Source organism: Cetorhinus maximus, unplaced genomic scaffold (genome assembly GCF_964194155.1).
Source record: "Cetorhinus maximus unplaced genomic scaffold, sCetMax3.hap1.1 HAP1_SCAFFOLD_1128, whole genome shotgun sequence".
Lineage (NCBI taxonomy): Eukaryota > Metazoa > Chordata > Chondrichthyes > Lamniformes > Cetorhinidae > Cetorhinus > Cetorhinus maximus.
Window position 1 is genome coordinate 80,001 of NW_027597070.1, and position 26,374 is coordinate 106,374.

Consider the following 26,374-nt stretch of genomic DNA (forward strand, 5'->3'; position numbering starts at 1 on the left):
TCATCCTTCTAGATGGGAGCGGGTCGTGGGTTTGGGCGGCGCTGTCGAAGGAGCCTTGGCGAGTTGCTGCAGTGCATCTTGTAGATGGTACACACGCTGCTGCCACTGTGCGTCAGTGGTGGAGGGAGTGAATGTTTGTGGATGGGGTGCCGATCGAGCAGGGGCTGCTTTGTCCTAGACGGTGTCGAGCTTCTCGAGTGTTGTTGGAGCTGCAGCTCATCCAGGCAAGTGGGGAGTGTCCCATCACACTCCTGACTTGTGCCTTGTAGATGGTGAACAGGCTTTGGGGGAGTCAGGAGGTGAGTTACTCTCCGTAGGATTCCCAGCCTCTGACCTGCTCTTGTAGCCACAGTATTTATCTGGCTGGTCCCAGTTCAGTTTCTGGTCAATGGTAACCCCCAGGATGTTGATAGTGGGGGATTCAGTGATGGTGATGCCATTGAACGTCAAGAGGCGATGGTTAGATTCTCTCTAATGGTTGGTCCAGTTCAGTTTCTGGTCAATGGTAACCCCCAGGATGTTGATAGTGGGGGATTCAGTGATGGTAATGCCATTGAACGTCAAGGGGGCGATGGTTGGATTCTCTCTTGTTGGAGATGGTCATTGCCTGGCACTTGTGTGGCGTGAATGTTACTCGCCACTTGTCAGCCCTGAGCCTGGATAGTGTCCAGGTCTTGCTGCATTTTGGACACGGGGCTGCTTCAGTATCTGAGGAGTCGCGAATGGTGCTGAACATTGTGCAACCATCAGCGAACATCCCCACTCCTGACCTTACGATGGAAGGAAGGTCATTGAGGAAGCAGCTGAAGATGGTTGGGCCGAGGACACTACCCTGAGGAACTCCTGCAGTGATGTCCTGGGACTGAGATGACTGACCCCCAACAACCACAACCATCTTCCTTTGTGCTGGGTATGACTCCGACCAGCGGGAGAGTTTTCCCCCTGATTCCCATTGACTCCATTTTTGCCAGGGCTCCTTGATGCCACACCCGGTCAAATACTGCCTCGATGTCAAGGGCAGTCACTCTCACCCTCACCTCGGGAGTTCAGCTCTTTTGTCCATGTTTGAACCAAGGCTGTAATGAGGTTGGGAGCTGAGTGACCCTGGCAGAACCCAAACTGGGCACCAGTGAGCAGGTTATTGCTAAGCAAGTGCCGCTTGATAGCACTGTTGATGACCCCTTCCATCACTTTACTGATGATGGAGAGGAGATTGATGGGGAGGTAATTGGCCGGGTTGGATTTGTTCTGCTTTTCGTGTACAGGGCATACCTGGGCAATTTTCCACATAGCCGGGTAGATGCCAGTGTTGTAGCTGTACTGGAACAGCTTGGCTAGGGGCGCGGCAAGTTCTGGAGCACAAGTCTTCAGTACTATTGCCGGAATATTGTCAGGGCCCACAGCCTTTGCAGTATCCAGTGCCTTCAGCCGTTTCTTGATATCATGTGAAGTGAATCGAATTGGCTGAAGACTGGCATCTGTGATACTGGGGACCTCCGGAGGAGGCCGAGATGGATCATCCACTTGGCACTTCTGGCTGAAGATTGTAGCAAATGCTTCAGCCTTATCTCTTGCACTGATGTGCTGGGCTCCTCCATCATCGAGGATGGGGATATTTGTGGAGCCTCCTCCTCCAGTGAGTTGTTTAATTGTCCACCACCATTCACGGCTGGATGTGGTAGGACTGCAGAGCTTAGATCTGATCCGTTGATTGTGGGATTGCTTAGCCCTGTCTATCACTTGCCGCTTATGCTGTCTGGCACGCAAGTAGTCCTGTGTTATAGCTTCACTAGGTTGACACCTCATTTGCCTGGTGCTGCTCCCGGCATGTCCTCCTGCACTCTTCATTGAACCAGGGTTGATCCCCTGGCTTGATGGTAATGGTAGAGTGGGGGATATGCTGGGCCATGAGGTTACAGATTGTGTTCGAGTGCAATTCTGCTGCTGCTGATGGCCCACAGCGCCTCATGGATGCCCAGTCTCGAGTTGCTAGATCTGTTTGAAATCTATCCCCTTTAGCACGGTGGTAGTGCCACACAACACGATGGAGGGTATCCTGAATGTGAAGGTGGGGCTTTGTCTCCACAATGACTGTGCGGTGGTCACTCCTGCCCATACTGTCATGGACAGATGCATCTGAGGCAGGCAGGTTGGTGAGGATGAGGTCAAGTATGTTTTTACCCTCTTGTTGGTTCCCTCACCAGCTGCTGCAGACCCAGCCTAGCAGCTATGTCCTTTAGGACTCAGCCAGCTCGGTCAGTAGTGGTGCTACCGAGACACTCTTGGTGATGGGCATTGAAGTCCCCCCACCCAGAGTACATTCTGCACCCTTGCCACCCTCAGTGCTTCCTCCAAGTGGCATTCAACATGGAGGAGGCACCGATCCATCAGCTGAGGGAGGGAGGGAGGTGGTAACAAGCGGGAGGTCTCCTTGCCCACGTTTGACCTGATGCCCATGAGACTTCACGGGGGTCTGGAGTCGATGTCGATAACTCCCAGGGCAACTCCCTCCCGACTGTATACCACTGTGCCGCCACCTCTGCTGGGCCTGTCCTGCTGGGCGGGACAGGACATACCAGGGATGGTGATGGTGATCCCTGGGACACTGGCTATAAGGTATGAGGGACAGGACATACCCAGGGGTGGTGATGGTGATTCCTGGGACACTGGTCATAAGGTATGAGGGACAGGACATACCCAGGGGTGGTGATGGTGATCCCTGGGACACTGGTCATAAGGTATGAGGGACAGGACATACCCAGGAGTGGTGATGGTGATCCCTGGGACACTGGCTATTAGGTATGAGGGACAGGACATACTTAGGGGTGGTGATGGTGATCCCTGGGACACTGGCTATAAGGTATGGTTCCGTGAGGATGACTATGTCGGGCTGTTGCTTGACTAGTCGGTGAGACGGCTCACCCAATTTTTGGCACTAGCCCCCAGATGTTAGTCAGGGAGGGCTTTGCAGGGTTGACAGGGCTGAGTTTGCCCTCGTTGTTTCCAGTGCCTAGGTCGACGCCGGGTGGTCCATCCGGTTTCATTCCTTTTGTTTTTGGTGACTTTGTAGCGGTTCGATACAATGGGGTGGTCTTGCTAGATCATCTCAGGGGGGCAGTTAAGAGTCAACCACACGTTGCTGTGTGGGGTCTGGAGTCACGTGTAGGCCAGAAGCGGGTAAGGACGGCAGATTTCCTTCCCTGAAGGGGCATTAGTGAACCAGATGGGGTTTTTAACCACAACCGGCAATGGGTTCACGGTCACTTTGACCAAGACTAGTTTTTCAGTTAACGGATTTTATATCCAACAGCGGCCGGGGCGGGATTCGAATTCGGGTCCCCCCCCCACCCCCAAGAGCATTGGCCTGGGCCTCTGGGTCACTAGCCCGGGGACGTTACCCCTGACGCCAATCTGATTGTTGGCACGGAGGGTGCAGCGAGGCACCGGGAAGGCAAATAGAGTGTGGTCGTCTACGGCCAGGGGGAAATGGAGCGTAAAAGCCGGGATGGTTTGCGACGGTTGGCGTTTCTGCAGCCAGAGTACTACGCAGAGTTTCGGTCTCCTCCCTTAAGGAGGGATGCATGTGCGTTGGAAGCCATTCAGAGAGGGCTCCCTTGGCCGATTCCTGGGACGAAGGGGGTGTTTGTCTTATGAGGAGAGGTTGAGCAGGTTGGGCCCCTACCCATCGGAGTTTAGAAGAATGAGAGGCCATCTTGTTGAAACACGTAAGATTCTGAGGGGGGGTGGTATTGACGGGGTGGATGCTGAGAGGATGTTTCTCCCCCTCGTGGTGGGGGGGGATCTAGAACGAGGGGTGGGGGAGGGCACAGTTTCAGAATAAGGGGCCTCCCATTGAAGACGGAGGTGAGGAGGAATTTCTCCTCTCGGAGGGTGGTCAGTCTGAGGAATTCTCTCCCCCCCCAGAGAGCAGCGGAGGCCGGGTCTTTGATTCAGATTGATTCACGGGGATGTGGGCCTCGCTGGCCGGGCCCAGCATTTATTACCCAGCCCTAATTGCCCCCCTTGAGAAGGTGGGGGTGAGCCGCCTTCTTGAGCCGCTGCAGTCCCCGTGTGGTGTAGGTACACCCACGGCACTGTTAGGGAGGGAGTTCCAGGATTTTGTCCCGTGTGGTGTAGGTACACCCACGGCGCTGTTAGGGAGGGAGTTCCAGGATTTTGTCCGTGTGGTGTAGGTACACCCACGGCGCTGTTAGGGAAGGAGTTCCAGGATTTTGTCCGTGTGGTGTAGGTACACCCACGGCGCTGTTAGGGAGGGAGTTCCAGGATTTTGTCTGTGTGGTGTAGGTACACCCACAGCGCTGTTAGGGAGGGAGTTCCAGGATTTTGTCCGTGTGGTGTAGGTACACCCACGGCGCTGTTAGGGAGGGAGTTCCAGGATTTTGTCCCGTGTGGTGTAGGTACACCCACGGCGCTGTTAGGGAGGGAGTTCCAGGATTTTGTCCCGTGTGGTGTAGGTACACCCACGGTGCTGTTAGGGAGGGAGTTCCAGCATTTTGACCCAGCGACAGTGAAGGAACGGCCGATATATTCCCAAGTCGGGATGGTGAGTGGCTCGGAGGGGAACTTCCAGGCGGTGGGTGTTCCCCATGTGTCTGCTGCCCTCATCCTTCTAGATGGGAGCGGGTCGTGGGTTTGGGAGGCGCTGTCGAAGGAGCCTTGGTGAGTTGCTGCAGTGCATCTTGTAGATGGTACATACACTGCTGCCACTGTGCGTCGGTGGTAGAGGGAGTGAATGTTTGTGGGTGGGGTGCCGATCGAGCGGGGGCTGCTTTGTCCTGGATGGTGTCGAGCTTCTCGAGTGTTGTGGGAGCTGCAACTCATCCAGGCAAGTGGGGAGTGTCCCATCACACTCCTGACTTGTGCCTTGTAGATGGTGGACAGGCTTTGGGGGGAGTCAGGAGGTGAGTGACTCTCCGCAGGATTCCCAGCCTCTGACCTGCTCTTGTAGCCGCTGTATTTATATGGCTGGTCCCAGTTCAGTTTCTGGTCAATGGCAACCCCCAGGATGTTGATAGTGGGGGATTCAGTGATGGTGATGCCATTGAACGTCAAGAGGCGATGGTTGGATTACCTCTAATGGTTAGTCCAATTCAGTCTCTGGTCAATAGTAACCCCCAGGATGTTGATAGTGGGGGATTCAGTGATGGTAATGCCATTGAACGTCAAGAGGCGATGGTTGGATTGTCTCTTGTTGGAGATGGTCATTGCCTGGCACTTGTGTGGCGCGAATGTTACTCGCCACTTGTCAGCACAAGTCTGGATATATGTCCAGGTCTTGCTGCATTTGGACAGGTACCAGGACTGGGTCAGTGAACATATTGAAGGAGGAGGTAGGTGGGTTTCAGGACGAGCGAGGGAGGGGAAGGTTATTGCGGGTTCGAGCGGAAAGCTTGGCTGAGCTTCAAATCAGATCAGAAACGAGCTTGTCGAAAGGGGGCAGCAGGCTCGAGGGGCCGAGTGGCCTTCTCATGTTTCGGAGAGGGGAGGAGGAGGTGGCAGGGTGAGGGGGGAACGCTGAGCGGCGACGAAGGAGGGGAGGCGGGGGGAGGGACCGGAGTCCGGAGGCTTGGTAGGGAGGGGGGCAAAACGTTTCAGCGGCGTTGGTCTCATGACTCTGTTGACCACCCACTCCGTGCACTTTCACAGGCGGTCCGCTCGCCCGGCCCACGGGTCCATGGGTGGCGTGGAGGTGTGAGGCTCCCTCAGCGAAGGAGGAACGGCAGCTGTGCGGACAGAGCAGCACCCCCGCGGCCGATGTTCAAAACAATCCACGCGCAGGAGGATGGACCAGTGCAGATGGAGAGTGTGAAGAGGAAGCGGAAGGAGACGGTGAGTCCAGACCCACTCCCAAACCACAGCGTCCACCCCCTCCATCAAACACTCCCAGGACAGGTAACGCACGGGGTAAGATACAGAGTAAAACTCCCTCTACACAGTCCCCATCAAACACTCCCAGGACAGGTACAGCACGGGGTTAGGTACAGAGTAAAGCTCCCTCTACACTGTCCCCATCAAACACTCCCAGGACAGGTACAGCACGGGGTTAGATACAGAGTAAAGCTCCCTCTACACTGTCCCCATCAAACACTCCCAGGACAGGTACAGCACGGGGTTAGATACAGAGTAAAACTCCCTCTACACCGTCCCCATCAAACTCTCCCAGGACAGGTACAGCACGGGGTTAGATACAGAGTAAAGCTCCCTCTACACCGTCCCCCATCAAACACTCCCAGGACAGGTACAGCACGGGGTTAGATACAGAGTAAAGCTCCCTCTAGACTGTCCCCATCAAACACTCCCAGGACAGGTACAGCACGGGGTTAGATACAGAGTAAAGCTCCCTCTACACTGTCCCCATCAAACACTCCCAGGACAGGTACAGCACGGGGTAAGATACAGAGTAAAGCTCCCGCTACACTGTCCCCATCAAACACTCCCAGGACAGGTACAGCACGGGGTTAGATACAGAGTAAAACTCCCTCTACACCGTCCCCATCAAACTCTCCCAGGACAGGTACAGCACAGGGTTAGATACAGAGTAAATCTCCCTCTACACCGTACCCCATCAAACACTCCCAGGACAGGTACAGCACGGGGTTAGATACAGAGTAAAGCTCCCTCTACACTGTCTCCATCAAACACTCCCAGGACAGGTACAGCACGGGGTTAGATACAGAGTAAAGCTCCCTCCACACTGTCCCCAACAATCACTCCCAGGACACGAGCAGCATAGGGAAAGATACAGAGTAAATCTCCTTTTCGACCGTCCCCATCAAACACTCCCAGGACAGGTCCAGCACGGGGTTAGATACAGAGTAAAGCTCCCTCTACACCGTCCCCATCAAACACTCCCAGGACACGAACAGCATGGGGTTAGATACAGAGTAAATCTCCCTCTACACTGTCCCCAACAAACACTCCCAGGACAGGTAAGGCACGGGGTTAGATAGACAGTAAAGCTCCCTCTACAGTGTCCCCATCAAACGCACCCTGGACAGGTCCAGCACGGGGTTAGATACAGAGTATATCACCTTCTCCACCGTCCCCATCAAACACTCCCATGACAGGTAGAGTATGGGGTTATATACAGAATAAAGCACCTTCCACACTGTCCCCATCAAACATTCCCAGGACAGGTACAGCACAGGGTTCGATACAGTGTAAAGCTCCCACTACACTGTCCCCATCAAAAACTCCCAGGACAAGTACAGCACGGGGTTAGATATAGAGTAAAGCACCCTCTACACCATCCCCATCTAACACGCCCAGGACAGGTACAGCACGGGGTTAGATACAGAGTAAAGCTCCCTCTACACTGTCCCCATCAAACACTCCCAGGACAGGAACAGCACGGGGTTAGATACAGAGTAAAGCTCCCTCTACATTGTCCCCATCAAACACTCCCAGGACAGGTACAGCATGGGGTTATATACAAAGTAAAGCTCCCTCAACACTGTCCCCATCAAACACTCCCAGGACAGGTACAGCACGGGGTTAGATACAGAGTAAATCTCCCTCTATACTGTCCCCATCAAACACTCCCAGGACAGGTACAGCACGGGGTTAGATACAGAGTAAAGCTCCCTCTACATTGTCCCCATCAAACAGTCCCAGGACAGGTACAGCATGGGGTTAGATACAGAGTAAAGCTCCCTCTACACCGTCCCCATCAAACAGTCCCAGGACAGGTACAGCATGGTGTTAGATACAGAGTAAAGCTCCCTCTAAACCATCACCATCAAACACTCCCAGGACAGGTACAGCACGGGTTTAGATATAGAGTAAAGCTCCCTCCGCACCGTCTCGATCAAACACTCCCTGGACAGCTACAGCACGGGGTTAGATACAGAGTAAATCTCCCTCTACACCGTCCCCATCAAACACTCCCAGGACAGGTACAGCACGGGGTTAGATACACAGTAAAGCTCCCTCTAAACCGTCCCGATCAAACGCTCCCTGGACAGGTACAGCAGGGGTTTAGATAAACAGTAAATCTCCCTCTACACTGTCCCCATCAAACACTCCCAGGACACGAACAGCACGGGGTTAGATACAGAGTAAAGCTCCCTCTACACTGTCCCCATCAAACACTCCCAGGACAGGTACAGCACGGGGTTAGATACAGAGTAAAGCTCCCTCTACACTGTCCCCATCAAACACTCCCAGGACAGGTACAGCACGGGGTTAGATACAGAGTAAAGCTCCCTCTACACTGTCCCCATCAAACACTCCCAGGACAGGTACAGCACGGGGTTAGATACAGAGTAAAACTCCCTCTACACCGTCCCCATCAAACTCTCCCAGGACAGGTACAGCACAGGGTTAGATACAGAGTAAATCTCCCTCTACACCGTACCCCATCAAACACTCCCAGGACAGGTACAGCACGGGGTTAGATACAGAGTAAAGCTCCCTCTACACTGTCCCCATCAAACACTCCCAGGACAGGTACAGCATGGGGTAAGATACAGAGTAAAGCTCCCTCTACACTGTCCCCATCAAACACTCCCAGGACAGGTACAGCACGCTGTTAGATACAGAGTAAAACTCCCTCTACACCGTCCCCATCAAACTCTCCCAGGACAGGTACAGCACAGGGTTAGATACAGAGTAAATCTCCCTCTACACCGTACCCCATCAAACACTCCCAGGACAGGTACAGCACGGGGTTAGATACAGAGTAAATCTCCCTCTACACTGTCCCCAACAAACACTCCCAGGACAGGTAAGGCACGGGGTTAGATAGACAGTAAAGCTCCCTCTACAGTGTCCCCATCAAACGCACCCTGGACAGGTCCAGCACGGGGTTAGATACAGAGTATATCACCTTCTCCACCGTCCCCATCAAACACTCCCATGACAGGTAGAGTATGGGGTTATATACAGCATAAAGCACCTTCCACACTGTCCCCATCAAACATTCCCAGGACAGGTACAGCACAGGGTTCGATACAGTGTAAAGCTCCCACTACACTGTCCCCATCAAAAACTCCCAGGACAAGTACAGCACGGGGTTAGATATAGAGTAAAGCACCCTCTACACCATCCCCATCTAACACGCCCAGGACAGGTACAGCACGGGGTTAGATACAGAGTAAATCTCCCTCTACACTGTCCCCATCAAACACTTCCAGGACAGGTACAGCACGGGGTTAGATACAGAGTAAAGCTCCCTCTACATTGTCCCCATCAAACACTCCCAGGACAGGTACAGCATGGGGTTATATACAAAGTAAAGCTCCCTCAACACTGTCCCCATCAAACACTCCCAGGACAGGTACAGCACGGGGTTAGATACAGAGTAAATCTCCCTCTATACTGTCCCCATCAAACACTCCCAGGACAGGTACAGCACGGGGTTAGATACAGAGTAAAGCTCCCTCTACATTGTCCCCATCAAACAGTCCCAGGACAGGTACAGCATGGGGTTAGATACAGAGTAAAGCTCCCTCTAAACCATCACCATCAAACAGTCCCAGGACAGGTACAGCACGGGTTTAGATATAGAGTAAAGCTCCCTCCGCACCGTCTCGATCAAACACTCCCTGGACAGCTACAGCACGGGGTTAGATACAGAGTAAATCTCCCTCTACACTGTCCCCATCAAACACTCCCAGGACAGGTACAGCACGGGGTTAGATACACAGTAAAGCTCCCTCTAAACCGTCCCGATCAAACGCTCCCTGGACAGGTACAGCAGGGGTTTAGATAAACAGTAAATCTCCCTCTACACTGTCCCCATCAAACACGCCCAGGACACGAACAGCACGGTGTTAGGTACAGAGTAAAGCTCCCTCTACACCGTCCCCATCAAACACTCCCAGGACAGGTACAGCATGGGGTTAGATACAGAGAAATGCTCCCTCTACACTGTCCCCATCAAACACTCCCAGGACAGCTACAGCATGTGGTTAGATACAGAGAAAAGCTCCCTCTACACTGTCCCCATCAAACACTCCCATGACAGGTAAACCACTGGTTTAGATATAGAGTAAATCTCCCTCTACACCGTCCCATCAAACATTCCCAGGACTGATAAAGCACGGGGTTAGATATAGAGTAAATCTCCCACTACACTGTACCCATCAAACTTTCCCAGGACAGGTACAGCACGGGGTTATATACATAGTAGAGCACCCTCTACACTGTCCCCGTCAAACACCCACAAGATAGCTACAGCACGGTGTTAGATACAGAGTAAAGCTCCCTCTACACCGTCCCCATCAAACACTCCCAGGACAGGTACAGCACGGGGATAAATACTGAGTGAATCTCCCTCTACACCATCACCATCGAACACTCCCAAGACTGGTACAGCATGGGGTTAGATACAGAGTAAAGCTCCCTCTACAGTGTCCCCATCAAACACTCACAGGACAGGTACAGCACGGGGTTATATACACAGTAGAGCACCCTCTACACTGTCCTCGTCAAACACACACAGGACAGGTACAGCACGGGGTTAGATACAGAGTAAAGCTTCCTCTACACCGACCCCATCAAACACTCCCAGGACAGGTACAGCACGGTGTTAGATACAGACTAAATCTGCCTCTACACTGTCCCCATCAAACACTTCCAGGACAGGTACAGCACGGGGTTAGATACAGAGTAAAGCACCCTCTACACCGTCCCCATCTAATACTCCCAGGACAGGTACACACTGGGTTAGATACAGAATAAATCTCCCTCTACACTGTCCCCATCAAACACTCCCAAGACTGGTACAGCACGGGGTTACATACAGAGTAATGCTCCCTCTACACTGCCCCATCAAACACCCACAGGACAGGTACAGCACGGGGTTAGATACAGAGTAAAGCTCCCTCTACACCGTCCCCATCAAACACTCGCAGGACAGGTACAGCACGGGGTTAGATACAGAGTAAAACTCCCTCTAACCTGTCCACATCAAAAAGTCCCAGGACAGGTACAGCACGGGGTTAGATACAGAGTAAAGCTCCCTCTACACTGTCCCCATCAAACACTCTCAGGACAGGTACAGCAATGGGGTTAGATACAGAGAAAAGCTCCCTCTACACCCTCTCCATGAAACACTCCCAGGACAGGTACATCACGGGGTTAGATATAAAGTAAATCTCCCACTACAATGTAGCCATCAAACATTCCCAGGACAGGGACAGCACGGGGTAACATACAGAGTAAAGCACCCTCTACACCATTGCCATCTAACACGCCCAGGACAGGTACAGCACATGGTTAGATTCAAAGTAAAGATCGCTCTACACTGTCCCCATGAAACACTCCAAGGACAGGTGCAGCACGGGGTTAGATACAGAGTAAAGCTCCCTCTACACTGTCCCGATCAAACACTCCCAGGACAGGTACAGCACGGTTGTAGATACAGAGTAAATCTCCTTCTCCACCGTCCCCATCAAACACTCGCAGGATAGTTACAGCACGGGATTAGATACAGCGTAAAGCTCCCTCTACACCGTCCCCATCAAACTCTCACAGGACAGATACAGCACGGGGTTAGATACAGAGTAAATCTCCCTCTACACTATCCCCAACAAACACTCCCAGGACAGGTACAGCACGGGCTTTGATACAGAGTAAAGCTCCCTCTACACCGTCCCCATCAAACACTCCCAGCACAGGTACAGCATGGGGTTAGATACAGAGTAAAGCTCCCTCTAAACCATCACCATCAAACTCTCCCAGGACAGGTACAGCACGGGTTTAGATATAGAGTAAAGATCCCTCAACACCGTCCCGATCAAACACTACAAGGACAGGTACAGCAGGGTTTCGATACAGAGTAAAACTCCCTCTACACCGTCCCAATCAAACACTCCCTGGACAGCTACAGCACGGGGTTAGATACAGAGTAAATCTCCCCCTACACCATCTCCATCAAACACTCCCTGGACAGGTACAGAATGGGGTTAGATTAGAGTAAAGCCCCCTTGACACTGTCCCCATCAAACACTCCCAGGACAGGTACAGCACGGGGTAAGGTACAGAGAAATTCCCTCTCTGCACCATCCCAATCAAACACTCCAAGGACCAGTACAGCACGGGTTTAGATACAGAGTAAATCCCCCTCTACACTGTCCCCAACAAACACTCCCAGGACAGGTACAACATGGGGTTAGATACAGTGTAAAGCTCGCTCTACACTGACCCATCAAAAACTCCCAGGACAGGTACAGCACGGGTTTAGACATTGATTAAAGCTCCCTCTACACCGTCCCCATCAAACACTCCCAGAACAGCTACAGCACGGGATTAGATACAGAGTAAAGCTCTCTCTACACCGTCCCCATCAAACACTCCCAGGACAGGTACAGCACGGGGTGAGATACAGAGTAAAGCTCCCTCTGCACTGTCCCCATCAAACACACCCAGGACAGGTACAGCACGGGGTGAGATACAGAGTAAAGCTCCCTCTGCACTGTCCCTATCAAACACTCCGAGGACAGGTACAGCACCGGGTTAGGTAAAGAGTAAAGCTCCCTCTAGCCTGTCCCTATAAAACACCCACTGGACAGGTACAGCACGGTGCAAGATACTGAGTAAAACTCCCTCTAAACAGCACATATCAAAAAGTCCCTGGATAGGTACAGCACGCGGTTTGATTCAGAGTAACTCTCCCTCTACACCTTCCCCATCAAACGCTCCCAGGACAGGTACAGCACGGTGTTAGATACAGAGTAAATCTCCTCCACTGTCCCCATCAAACTCTCCCAGGACAGGTACAGCACGGGGTTAGTTACACAGTCAAGCTCCATCTAAACTGTCCACATCAAACACCCCCAGGACAGCTACAGCACGGGGTTAGATACAGAGTAAAGCTCCCTCTACACCGTCTCCATCAAACACTCCCAGGACTGGTACAGCACGGGGATGTATACTGAGTGAATCTCCCTCCACAACGTCACCATCAAACACTCCCAGGACAGGTACAGCACGGGGTTAGATACTGAGTAAAACTCCCTCTAAACTGCCCATATTGAAAAGTCCCTTGTTAGGTACACCACGCGTATAGATTCAGAGTAAAGCTCCTTCTATAGTGTCCCCATCAAACACTCCCAGACCAGGTACAGCACGGGGTTAGATACCGTGTAAAGCTACCAGTACGCTGTGCCCACAAACACTCCCAGGACAGGGACAGCACGGGGTTATATACAGAGTAAAGCTCCCTCTACAACGTGCCCATCAAACACTCCCAGGACAGGTACAGCACGGGGTTAGATACAGAGTAAAGCACCCTCTACATCATCGCCATCTAACATGCCCAGGACAGGTACAGAACGTCGTTAGATTCAAATTAGATAAAGAGTAAAGCTACTTCTACACCGTCCTCATCAAACACTCCCAGGACTGATAAAGCACGGGGTTAGATATAGAGTTAATCTCCCACTACACTGTACCCATCAAACACTGCCAGGACATGTACAGCATGGGGTTATATACATAGTAGAGCTCCCTCTACACTGTCCCCATCAAATAACCACAGGATAGGTACAGCACGGGGTTAGATACAGAGTAAATCTCCCACTACACCATCCCATCAAATTCTCCCAGGACTGATAAAGCACGGGGTTAAATACAGATGAAATCTCCCTCTACACTCTCCCCATCAAACACTCCCAGGACAGGTACAGCACGGAGGGAGATGCAGAGTAAAGCTCCCTCTACACCGTCCCAATCAAACACTCCCAGGACAGGTACAGCACGGGGTTAGATACAGAGTAAAGCCCCTTCTACACCGTCCCCATCAAACACTCCCAGGACAGGTACAGTGCCGGGTTAGACACAGAGTAAAGCTCCCTCTACACAGTCCTCATCAAAAACTCCCAAGACAGGCACAGCATGGGGTTAGATACAGAGTAAAGCCCCCTCTACTCCGTCCCCATCAAACACTCACAGGACAGGTACAGCACGGGGTTAGATAAAGAGTAAAGCTCCCTCTTCACTTTCCCCATCAAGCACTCCCAGGAGAGCAACAGCACGTAGTTAGATACAGAGTAAAGGTCCCTCTACACTGTCCCCATCAAACATTCCCAGGACAGGTACAGCACGGGGTTAGATACAGAGTAAATCTCCCTCAAAACATTCTCCATCAAACACTCCAAGGCAGGTACAGCATGGGGTTAGATACAGAGTAAAACTCCCACTACACCGTCCCCATCAAACATTCCCAGGACAGGTACAGCACGGGGTTAGATACAGAGTAAAGCTCTGTCTACACTGTCCCCATCAAACACTCCCAGGACAGGTACAGCACGGGGTTTGATACAGAGTAAAGGTCCCTCTACACCGTCCCCATCAAACACTCCCAGGACAGGTACAGCACGGGTTTAGATACAGAGTAAAGCTCCTACTACACCATCCTATCAAATACTCCCAGGACTGATAAAGCACGGGGTTAGATACAGATGAAATCGGCCTCTACACTCTCCCCATCAAACACTCCCAGGACTGGTAACGCACGGGGTTAGATACAGAGTAAAGCTCCCTCTACACAATCCCATCAACCACTCAGAGGACAGGTACAGCACGGTGTTAGATACAGAGTAAAGCTCCCTCTACACCGTCCCCATCAAACACTCCCAAGACAGGTACAGCACGGGGTTAGATACAGAGTAAAGCTTCCTCTACACCGTACCCATCAAACACTCCCAGGACAGGTACAGCAAGGTGTTAGATACAGAGTAAAGCTCCCTCTACGCTATCCACATCAAACACTCCCAGGACAGGTACAGCAAGGGTTTAGATACAGAGTAAAGCTCCCTCTACGCTATCCCCATCAAACACTCCCAGGACAGGTACAGCAAGGGGTTAGATACAGAGTAAAGCTCCCTCTACACTGTCCCCATCAAACACTCCCAAGACAGGTACAGCACGGGGTTAGATACAGAGTAATGCTCCCTCTACACCGTCCGCATCAAACACTCCCAGGACATGTACAGCACGGGGTTAGATACAGAGAGAAGTCCCCTTTACACCATCCCATCAAACACTCCCAGGTCTGATAAAGCATGGTGTTAGATATAGAGTAAATCTCCCAATAAACAGTCCCCATCAAACACTCTCAGGATAGGTACAGCACGGGGTTAGATACAGAGTAAAGCTCCCTCTACACCGTCCCCATCAAACACTCCCAGGACAGGTACAGCACGGGGTTAGATACAGAGTAAAGCTCCCTCTACACCGTCCCCATCAAACACTCCCAGGGCAGGTACAGCACGGGGTCAGATATAGAGTAAAGCTCCCTCTACACTGTCCCCATCAAACACTCCCAGGACAGGTACAGCACGGGGTTAGATACAGAGTAAAGCTCCCTCTACACCGTCCCCATCAAACAATCCCAGGAAAGTTGCAGCGTGGGGTTTGATACAGAGTAAAGCTCCCTCTACACCGTCCCCATCAAACACTCCCAGGACAGGTACAGCACGGGGTTAGATACAGAGTAAAGCTCCCTCTGCACCATCTCCATCAAACACTCCCAGGACATGTACAGCACGGGGTTAGATACAGAGTAAATCTCCCTCTACGCTATCCCCATCAAACATTCCCAGGACCGGTACACAACCGGCTTAGATATAGAGTAAAGTCCCTTCGACACTGTCCCCATCAAACACTCCCAGGACAGGTACAGCATGGGGTTAGTTATAAAGGAAAGCTCCCTCTACACTCTCCCCTTCAAACACTCCCAGGACAGTTGCAGCACGGGGTTTGATACAGAGTAAAGCCACCTATATGCTGTCCCCATGAAACACTCCCAGGACAGGTACAGCATGGAGTTAGATACAGAGTAAAAAACCTTCGACACCGTCCCCATCAAACACTCCCAGGACAGTTGGAGCAAGGGGTTTGATACAGAGTAAAGCTCCATCTACATCGTCCCCATCAAACACTCTCAGGACAGGTACAGCACGGGGTTACATACAGAGTAAAACTCCCTCTACAATGTCCCCATCAAACATTCCAAGGACAGGTACAGCACAGGGTTAGATACCGAGGAAAGCTCCCTCTGCACTGTCCCCATCAAACACTCCCAGGACCGGTACAGCACGGGGTTAGATACAGAGTAAAGCTCCCTCTACACCGTCCCCATCAAACACTCCCAGGACAGGGACAGCACGGGGATAGATACAGAGTAAAGCCCCCCCTACTCCGTCTCCATCAAACACTCCCAGGACAGGTACAGCACGGGGTTAGATACAGAGTAAAGCTTTCTCTACACCGTCCGCATCAAACATTCCCAGGGCAGGTACAGCTCGGGGTTAGATATAGAGTAAATTTGCCAATACACTGTCCCCATCAAACACACCCAGTACTGGGACAGCACGGGGTTAGATACAGATTAAAGATCCCTCTACACTCTCCCCATCAAACACTCCCAGGACAGGTATAGCACGGTGTTAGATACAGAGTAAAGCTCCCTCTACGTCATCCCCATCTAACACTCCCAGGACAGGTACACAACCAGCTTAGATACAGAGTAAAGCTCCCTCTACACTGTCCCCTTGAACCACTCCAAGGACAGGTACAGCACGGGGTTAGTTATAAAGTAAAGCTCCCTCTACACTGTCCCCATCAAACACTCCCAGGACAGGTACAGCACGGGGTTAGATACAGAGTAAAGCTCCCTCTACACTGTCCCCATCAAACACTCCCAGGACAGGTACAGCACGGGGTTAGATACAGAGTAATGCTCCCTCTACACCGTCCGCATCAAACACTCCCAGGACATGTACAGCACGGGGTTAGATACAGAGTAAAGCTCCCGCTACACTGTCCCCATGAAACACTCCCAGGACAGGTACAGCACGGGGTTAGAGACAGATTAAAGCCCCTTCGACACCTTCCCCATCAAACACTCCCAGGACAGGTACAGCACGGGGTTAGATACAGAGTAAAGCTCCCTCTACACCGACCCCCATCAAACACTCCCACGACAGGTACACAACGGGCTTAGATACAGAGTAAAGCCCCTTCGACACTGTCCCCATCAAACACTCCCAGGATAGATATAGCACGGGGTTAGATACGGAGTAAAGCTCCCTCTACACTGTCCCCATCAAACACTCCAAGGACAGGTACAGCACGGGGTTAGTTATAAAGTAAAGCTCCCTCTACACTATCCCCATCAAACACTCCCAGGACAGGTACAGCACGGGGTTAGATACAGAGTAAAGCTCCCTCTACACCGTCCCCATCAAACACTCCCTGGACAGGTACAGCACGGGGTTAGATACAGAGTAAAAAACCCTCGACACCGTCCCCATCAAACACTCCCAGGACCGGTACAGCACGGGCTTAGATACAGAGTAAAAAACCCTCGGCACTATCCCCATCAACCACACTCAGGATATGCACTGCACGGGATTAGATACAGAGTAAAGCTCCCTCTACACTATCCCCATCAAACACTCCCAGGACAGGTACAGCACGGGGTTAGATACACAGTAAAGCTCCCTCTACTCCGTCCCCATCAAACACTCCCTGGACAGGTACAGCACGGGGTTAGATACAGAGTAAAAGCTCCATCTACACCGTCCCATCAAACACTCCCAGGACAGGTACAGCACGGGGTTAGATAGAGATTAAAGCTCTCTCTACACTGTCCCCATGAAGCACTCCCAGGACAGGTACAGCACGGTGTTAGATACAGAGTAAAGCTCCCTCTACACCGTCCCCATCAAACACTCCCTGTTCTGATAAAGCATGGGGTTAGATATAGAGTAAATCTCCCAATAAACTGTCCCCATCAAACACTCTCAGGATAGGTACAGCACAGGGTTAGATACAGAGTAAAGCTCCCGCTACACTGTCCCCATGAAACACTCCCAGGACAGGTACTGCACGGGGTTAGAGACAGATTAAAGCCCCTTCGACACCCTCCCCATCAAACACTCCCAGGACAGGTACAGCACGGGGTTAGATACAGAGTACATCTCCCTCAGAACTTTCTGCATCAAACACTCCTAGGACAGGTACAGCACGGCTTTAGATACAGGGAACATGTCCCTCTAAACCGTCCCCATCAAACACTCCCAAGACAGGAACAGCACGTGGTTAGATAAAGAGTCAAGGTCCCTCTTCACTGTCCGCATCAAATACTCCCAGGACAGGAACAGCACAGGGTTAGATACAGAGTAAAAGCTCCATCTACACTGTCCCCATCAAACACTCCCAGGACAGGTACAGTACGGGGTTAGATACAGAGTAAGGCTCCCTCTACACTGTCCCCATCAAACACTCAGAGGATAGGTACAGCACGGGGTTAGATACAGAGTAAAGCTCCCTCTACACCGTCCCCATCAAATACTCCCAGGACAGGTACAGCACGGGGTTAGATACAGAGTAAAGCTCCCTCTACACCGTCCCCATCAAACACTTCCAGGACAGGTACAGCACGGGGTTAGATACAGAGTAAAGACCCTTCGACACCGTCCCCATCAAACACTCCCAGGACTGGGACAGCACGGGGTTAGATACAGAGTAAATCTCCCTCTACACCGTCCCCATCAAACACTCCCAGGACAGGCACAGCACGGGGTTAGATACAGAATAAAGCTCTCTCTACACTGTCCCCATCGAACACTCCCAGGACAGGTACAGCACGGTGTTAGATACAGAGTAAAGCTCCCTCTACACCGTCCCCATGAAACACTCCCAGGACACGTACAGCACGGGGTTAGATACAGAGAGAAGTCCCCTTTACACTGTCCCCATCAAACAATCCCAGGTCTGATAAAGCATGGGGTTAGATATAGTGTAAATCTCCCAATAAACTCTCCCCATCAAACACTCTCAGGATAGGTACAGCATGGGGTTAGATACAGAGTAAAGTCCCTCTACTCCGTCCCCATGAAACACTCCCAGGACAGGTACAGCACGGTTTTAGATACAGAGTGATGCTCCCTCTACACCGTCCACATCAAACCCACTCAGGTCATGTACAGTACGGGTTTAGATAAAGAGTGAATCTCCGTCTACACCGTCCCCATTAAACCCTTCCAGGACAGGTACAGCACGGAGGGAGATACAGAGTAAAGCCTCTTTGACACAGTCCCCATCAAACACTCCAAGGACAGGTACAGCACGGGGTTAGATACAGAGTAAAGCTCCCTCTACACCATCCCCATCAAACACTCCCAGGACAGGGACAGCACGGGGATAAATACTGAGTGAATCTCCCTCTACACCATCACCATCAAACACTCCCAGGACAATTACAGCACCGTTTTAGATACAGAGTAAAGCTCCCTCTACACTGCCCCCATCAAACACTCGCAGGACAGGTACAGTACGGGGTGAGATATAGAGTAAATCTCCCTCTACACCGTCCCCGTCAAACTCTCCCAGGACAGGGACAGTACGTGGTTAGATACAGAGTAAAGCTCCTTCTCCACCGTCCCCATCAAACACTCCCAGGACAGGTACAGCACGGGGTTAGATACAGAGTAAATCTCCCTCAGAACTTTCTGCATCAAACACTCCTAGGACAGGTACAGCACGGCGTTAGATACAGGGAACATCTCCCTCTAAACCGTCTCCATCAAACACTCCCAAGACAGGAACAGCACGTGGTTAGATAAAGAGTAAAGGTCCCTCTTCACTGTCCGCATCAAATACACCCAGGACAGGAACAGCACAGGGTTAGATACAGAGTAAAGCTCCCTCTACACCGTCCCAATCAAACACTCCCAGGACAGGTACCTCACGGGGTTAGATACAGAGTAAATCTCCCTCAAAACTTTCTGCATCAAACACTCCCAGGACAGGTACAGCACGGGTTTAGATACAGAGTAAAACTCCCTCTACACCGTCCCCATCAAACACTCCCAGGACAGGTACAACACGGGGTTACATACAGAGTAAAGCTCCCTGTACACCGTCCCCATCAAACACTCCCAGGACAGGTACAGCATGGTGTTAGATAAAGAGTAAATCTCCCTCGACACTGTCCCCATCAAACACTCCCCGGACAGCTACAGCACGGTGTTATATACAGAGTAAAGCACCCTCTACACCATCCCCATCTAACACTCCCAGGACAGGTACAGCACGGGGTTAGATACAGAGTAAATCTCCATCTCCGCCGTTCACTTCAAACACTCCCAGGACAGGTACAGGACGGGGTTAGATAAAAAGTAAATCTCCCTACACACTGTCCCCATCAAACACTCTCAGGACAGGTACAGCATGGGGTTAGATACAGAGTAAAACACCCTCGACACTGTCCCCATCAAGGACACCCAGGATATGCACTGCACTGGGTTAGATACAGAGTAAAGCTCCCTCTACACTGTGCCCATCAAACACTCCCCGGACAGCTACAGCACGGGGTTAGATACAGAGTAAAGCACCCTCTACACCATCCCCATCTAACACTCCCAGGACAGGTACAGCACGGGGTTAGATACGGAGTAAATCTCCTTCTCCGCCGTCCACTTCAAACACTCCCAGGACTGGTACAGCACGGGGTTCGATACAGTGTAAACCTCCCTCTACACTGTCCCCATCAAACACTCCTAGGATAGGTAAAGCACGGGGTTAGATACAGTGTAAATCTCCCTCTACACCGTCCCCATCAAACACTCCCAGGACAGGTACAGCAGGGTTTCGAGACAGAGTAAAGCTCCCTCTACACCGTCCCCAGCAAACACTCCCTGGACAGGTACAGCACGGGGTTAGATACAGAGTAAAGCTCCCTCAAATCTGTCCCCATCAAACACTCCCAGGACAGGTACAGCACGGGGTTAGATACAGAGTAAATGTCCCTCAAAACATTCTCCTTCAAACACTCCCAGGACAGGTACAGCATGGGGTTAGATACAGGGAAAAGCTCCCTCTACACTCTCCCCATCAAACACTCCCAGGACAGGGACAGCACGGGGTTAGATACAGAGTAAAGCTTCATCTACACCGTCCCCATCAAACACTCAGAGGACAGGTACAGCACGGGGTTAGATACAGAGTAAAGCCCCTTCGACCACGTCCCCATCAAACACTCCCAGGACAGGTACAGCACGGGGTTAGATACAGAGTAAAGCTCCCTCTACACTGTCCCCATGAAACACTCCAAGCACAGGTACAGCACGGGGTTAGAAACAGAGTAAATCTCCCTCTACACTGTCCCCATCAAACACTCCCAGGACAGGTACAGCACGGGGTTAGATACAGAGTAAAGCTCCCTCTACACCTTCCCCATCAAACATTCCCAGGACAGGTACAGCACGGGGTTAGATACAGAGTAAAGCTCCCTCTACACCGTCCCCATCAAACACTCACAGGACAGGTACAGCACGGGGTTAGATACAGAGTAAAGCTCCCTCTACACTGTCCCCATCAAACACTCCCAGGACAGGTACAGCACGGGGTTAGATACAGAGTAAAGCTCCCTCTACACTGTCCCCATCAAACACTCCCAGGACAGGTACAGCACGGGGTTGGATACAGAGTAAAGCTCCCTCTACACCGTCCCCATCAAACACTCCCAGGACAGGTACAGCACGGGGTTGGATACAGAGTAAAGCTCCCTCTACACTGTCCCCATCAAACACTCCCAGGACAGGAACAGGATTGGTGTTTTAGTTGACCTGTGAACTCCCGGAATGATGCGCTGACCTGTCTCCTTGTCCCCCTGCCCCTCAGATCTCGGGCCTCCGAGGATCCAGAAGGAAGACCAACTCCAGCCCCGAGCCCCGGACGTCCTCCCGTTCCAGCGAGGAGCCTCGGAGCAGAGGTCGTGTGTCCCCGGGGGCGATCAGCTCCTCTAGCACCGACAGCAAGACCGAGCAAGGGAAGCCGCCGCTCAAGGTCAGAGGTCGGGGGTCGCGGGGCGCCGGGTGGGGGCGTCGAATGTTACCGGCGGCTTTGTGGGTGTCTGGGGTGGCCTACATCGGGGTGTCCCTCGGGAACTCACTCCCCTACACTCCTCCCTATCTCTGTTACCTCCTCCAGCCCCTACAACCCTCCCTATGTCTGTAACCTCCTCCAGCTTCAACAACCCTCCCTATCTCTGTAACCTCCTCCAGCCCCTACAACCCTCCCTTTCTCTGTAACTCTCCTCCAACCCCTACACCCCTCCCTATCTCTGTAACCTCCTCCAGCCCCTACAACCCTCCCTATCTCTGTAACTCTCCTCCAGCCCCTACACCCCTCCCTATCTCTGTAACCTCCTCCAGCCCCTACAACCCTCCCTTTCTCTGTAACTCTCCTCCAGCCCCTACAACCCTCCCTATCTCTGTAACCTCCTCCAGCCCCTACACCCCTCCCTATCTCTGTAACCTCCTCCAGCCCCTACACCCCTCCCTATCTCTGTAACCTCCTCCAGCCCCTACAACCCTCCCTATCTCTGTTAACCTCCTCCAGCCCCTACAACCCTCCCTATCTCTGTAACCTCCTCCAGCCCCTACACCCCTCCCTATCTCTGTAACCTCCTCCAGCCCCTACACCCCTCCCTATCTCTGTAACATCCTCCAGCCCCTACACCCCTCCCTATCTCTGTAATCTCCTACCACCCTCCGAGATCTCTGCGCTCCTCCAATTCCAGCCTGTCAAACATCCCCCCGATTCCCATCGCTCCGCCATTGGCAGCTGGGCCTTCAGCTGCCTGGGGTCCCTAAACTCTGGAACTCCCTCCCTAAACCTCTCCACTCCTCTCTCTCTCTCTATTCCACGCTCCCTCTCTCCCTTTGAGGCCACCCTCAAAACCGACGTCTTTGACCGGTCCTGTCCTTAACCGTCGCCTAATACCTCCTCACGTGGGCTCGGTGCCCAGACCGGTCCCGAATAAAGGGGGCCCCGTGAATTAACCGGGCGACACTTTAACGTGCCGAAGGGGATTTTACCGATGGGTCGTTGATACTCAGCCGAGCATTCCCGACCTCCGCGGGCCTCAGTGAGCGGGTGTCTCTCCGAATTTTTGCAGGTTGACCCCGCGTTGGACCTGAAGGTGGTGAGGAACCTCCGAGAGCGAACGCAGACTGACGATGAGCGGACAGAACGTGCAAATCACAAAAAACTGAAGATGCCGGTGAGTTTGATGGGACGGGGTGGTCAAATGGGCAGAGAAGCGGCAGATGGAATTTAACCCTGAAAAGTGGGAGGTGATAACACTTTGGAAGGAGTAATTTGACAAGGAAGTGCTCAACGAACGGCATGGACACTAGGAAGTTCTGAGGAACAAAGGGACCTTGGCGTGTAGATCTCTGAAGGCGGAGGGGGCATGTTAGTGGGGGTGGTGAAAAAGGCATAGGGGGCACTTGCCTTGATGGATCGAGGCATAGATTACAAAAGTAGGGAGGTCGTGTTGGGAGTTATGTCGAACCTCGGTGAGGCCACAGCTGGAGTACTGAGTGCAGTTCTGGTCGCCACATTTTAGGAAGGGTGTGATGGCGCTGGAGGGGGTGCAGAGGAGATTCACCAGGATGTTGCCCGGGATGAAACGTTTAAGTTACGAAGAGAGGGTCGGATAGACTTGGGTTGTTTGCGTTGGAGCAGAGAAGACTGAGGGGGCGACCCTGATCGAGGTGGACAAGATGATGAGGGGGCATGTACAGGGCGGATAGGGAGCAGCTGTTCCCCCTTAGTTGAAGGGTCAGTCACGAGGGGGACATAAGTTCAAGGTGAGAGGGGCAGGAGGTTTAGGGGTGAGGAGTGTGAGGAATATTTACCCAGAGGGGTGGTGAGGGTCTGGAATGCGCTGCCTGGGAGGGTGGTGGAGGAGGGTTAGCCTCACATCCTTTTAAAAAGTCCCTGGATGAGCACTTGGCATCTCATAAACATTCAAGGCTATGGGGGCCAAGTGCTGGTCAATGGGATTAGGGAGGTAGGTCAGGTCTTTCTCACGTGTCGGTGCAGACTCGATGGACTGAAGGGCCTCTTCTGCACTGTGTGATTGTGCGATACGGACGGCGTAGAGGGAGCTTTACTCTGTATCTAACCCCGTGCTGTACCTGTCCTGGGAGTGTTTGATGGGGACGGTGTAGAGGGAGCTTTACTCTGTATCTAACCCCGTGCTGTACCTGCCCTGGGAGTGTTTGATGGGGACAGTGTAGAGGGAGCTTTACTCTGTATCTAACCCCGTGCTGTACCTGTCCTGGGAGTGTTTGATGGGGGGACAGTGTAGAGAGCGCTTTACTCTGTATCTAACCCCGTGCTGTACCTGTCCTGGGAGTGTTTGATGGGGACAGTGTAGAGGGAGCTTTACTCTGTATCTAACCCCATTCTGTACCTGTCCTGGGAGTGTTTGATGGGGACGGTGTAGAGGGAGCTTTACTCTGTATCTAACCCCGTGCTGCACCTGTCCTGGGAGTGTTTGATGGGGACGGTGTAGAGGGAGCTTTACTCTGTATCTAACCCCGTGCTGTACCTGTCCTGGGAGTGTTTGATGGGGGGACGGTGTAGAGGGAGCTTTACTCTGTATCTAACCCCGTGCTGTACCTGTCCTGGGAGTGTTTGATGGGGACGGTGTAGAGGGAGCTTTACTCTGTATCTAACCCCGTGCTGTACCTGTCCTGGGAGTTTTTGATGGGGACGGTGTAGAGGGAGCTTTACTCTGTATCTAACCCCGTGCTGTACCTGTCCTGGGAGTGTTTGATGGGGACAGTGTAGGGGGAGCTTTACTCTGTATCTAACCCCGTGCTGTACCTGTCCTGGGAGTGTTTGATGGGGACGGTGTAGAGGGAGCTTTACTCTGTATCTAACCCCGTGCTGTACCTGTCCTGGGAGTGTTTGATGGGGACAGTGTAGAGAGCGCTTTACTCTGTATCTAACCCCGTGCTGTACCTGTCCTGGGAGTGTTTGATGGGGACAGTGTAGAGGGAGCTTTACTCTGTATCTAACCCCATTCTGTACCTGTCCTGGGAGTGTTTGATGGGGACGGTGTAGAGGGAGCTTTACTCTGTATCTAACCCCGTGCTGCACCTGTCCTGGGAGTGTTTGATGGGGACGGTGTAGAGGGAGCTTTACTCTGTATCTAACCCCGTGCTGTACCTGTCCTGGGAGTGTTTGATGGGGGGACGGTGTAGAGGGAGCTTTACTCTGTATCTAACCCCGTGCTGTACCTGTCCTGGGAGTGTTTGATGGGGACGGTGTAGAGGGAGCTTTACTCTGTATCTAACCCCGTGCTGTACCTGTCCTGGGAGTTTTTGATGGGGACGGTGTAGAGGGAGCTTTACTCTGTATCTAACCCCGTGCTGTACCTGTCCTGGGAGTGTTTGATGGGGACAGTGTAGGGGGAGCTTTACTCTGTATCTAACCCCGTGCTGTACCTGTCCTGGGAGTGTTTGATGGGGACGGTGTAGAGGGAGCTTTACTCTGTATCTAACCCCGTGCTGTACCTATCCTGGGAGTGTTTGATGGGGGGACGGTGTAGAGGGAGCTTTACTCTTTATCTAACCATGTGCTGTACCTGTACTGGGAGTGTTTGATGGGGACAGTGTAGAGGGAGCTTTACTCTGTATCTAACCCCGTGCTGTACCTGTCCTGGGAGTGTTTGATGGGGACAGTGTAGACTGAGCTTTACTCTGTATCTAACCCCGTGCTGCACCTGTCCTGGGAGTGTTTGATGGGGACGGTGTAGAGGGAGCTTTACTCTGTATCTAACCCCGTGCTGTACCTGTCCTGGGAGTGTTTGGTGGGGGGACGGTGTAGAGGGAGCTTTACTCTGTATCTAACCCCGTGCTGTACCTGTCCTGGGAGTGTTTGATGGGGACGGTGTAGAGGGAGCTTTACTCTGTATCTAACCCCGTGCTGTACCTGTCCTGGGAGTGTTTGATGGGGACGGTGTAGAGGGAGCTTTACTCTGTATCTAACCCCGTGCTGTACCTGTCCTGGGAGTGTTTGATGGGGGGACGGTGTAGAGGGAGCTTTACTCTGTATCTAACCCCGTGCTGCACCTGTCCTGGGAGTGTTTGATGGGGGACAGTGTAGAGGGAGCTTTACTCTGTATCTAACCCCGTGCTGTACCTGTCCTGGGAGTGTTTGATGGGGACTGTGTAGAGGGAGCTTTACTCTGTATCTAACCCCCTCTCTCTCGCCCACCACCCCCCTGCAGGATTTTATCCAGCCCCTGTCGCCCTCGGACCTGGACAGCCTGGACAGCAACAGCCTGAACGAGGACAACAGCAGCGACCCCCGGGACATCGACCAGGACAACCGCAGCACCTCGCCCAGCATCGCCAGCCCCTGCGGGGTGGACAGCGACTCTGACTCCTCCGTCTCCCAGTGCCCGCTGGGCCCTCTGTCCGGCAGCCCTCTCCTCGCCTCGGCCCCCGCCTCCTCGGGCCTGCCGCCTCAGGCCCAGGCCTCGGACCCGGCCCCCCCTCACCCGCCGCCCTCCGCCCCACGGATCCCGGCCCAGGGA

The 26,374-nt window shown here is 52.6% G+C and overlaps 1 protein-coding gene across 1 annotated transcript in view; it reads left to right on the top strand.

Moving 5' to 3' along the window:
• Window positions 1-26,365, top strand: part of LOC144675730 (atrophin-1-like) — a gene marked incomplete at its 3' end in the record, with an annotated part of 28,546 nt that extends 2,181 nt beyond the window's left edge. Inside the window, exons 2-5 of the mRNA XM_078536350.1 lie at window positions 5,668-5,850; window positions 21,658-21,822; window positions 22,937-23,041; window positions 26,066-26,365. Of these exons, the coding sequence (XP_078392476.1) occupies window positions 5,776-5,850; window positions 21,658-21,822; window positions 22,937-23,041; window positions 26,066-26,365 (645 nt within the window). The remainder of the gene's footprint in view (window positions 1-5,667; window positions 5,851-21,657; window positions 21,823-22,936; window positions 23,042-26,065) is intronic.
• Window positions 26,366-26,374: the final 9 nt, after the last annotated feature.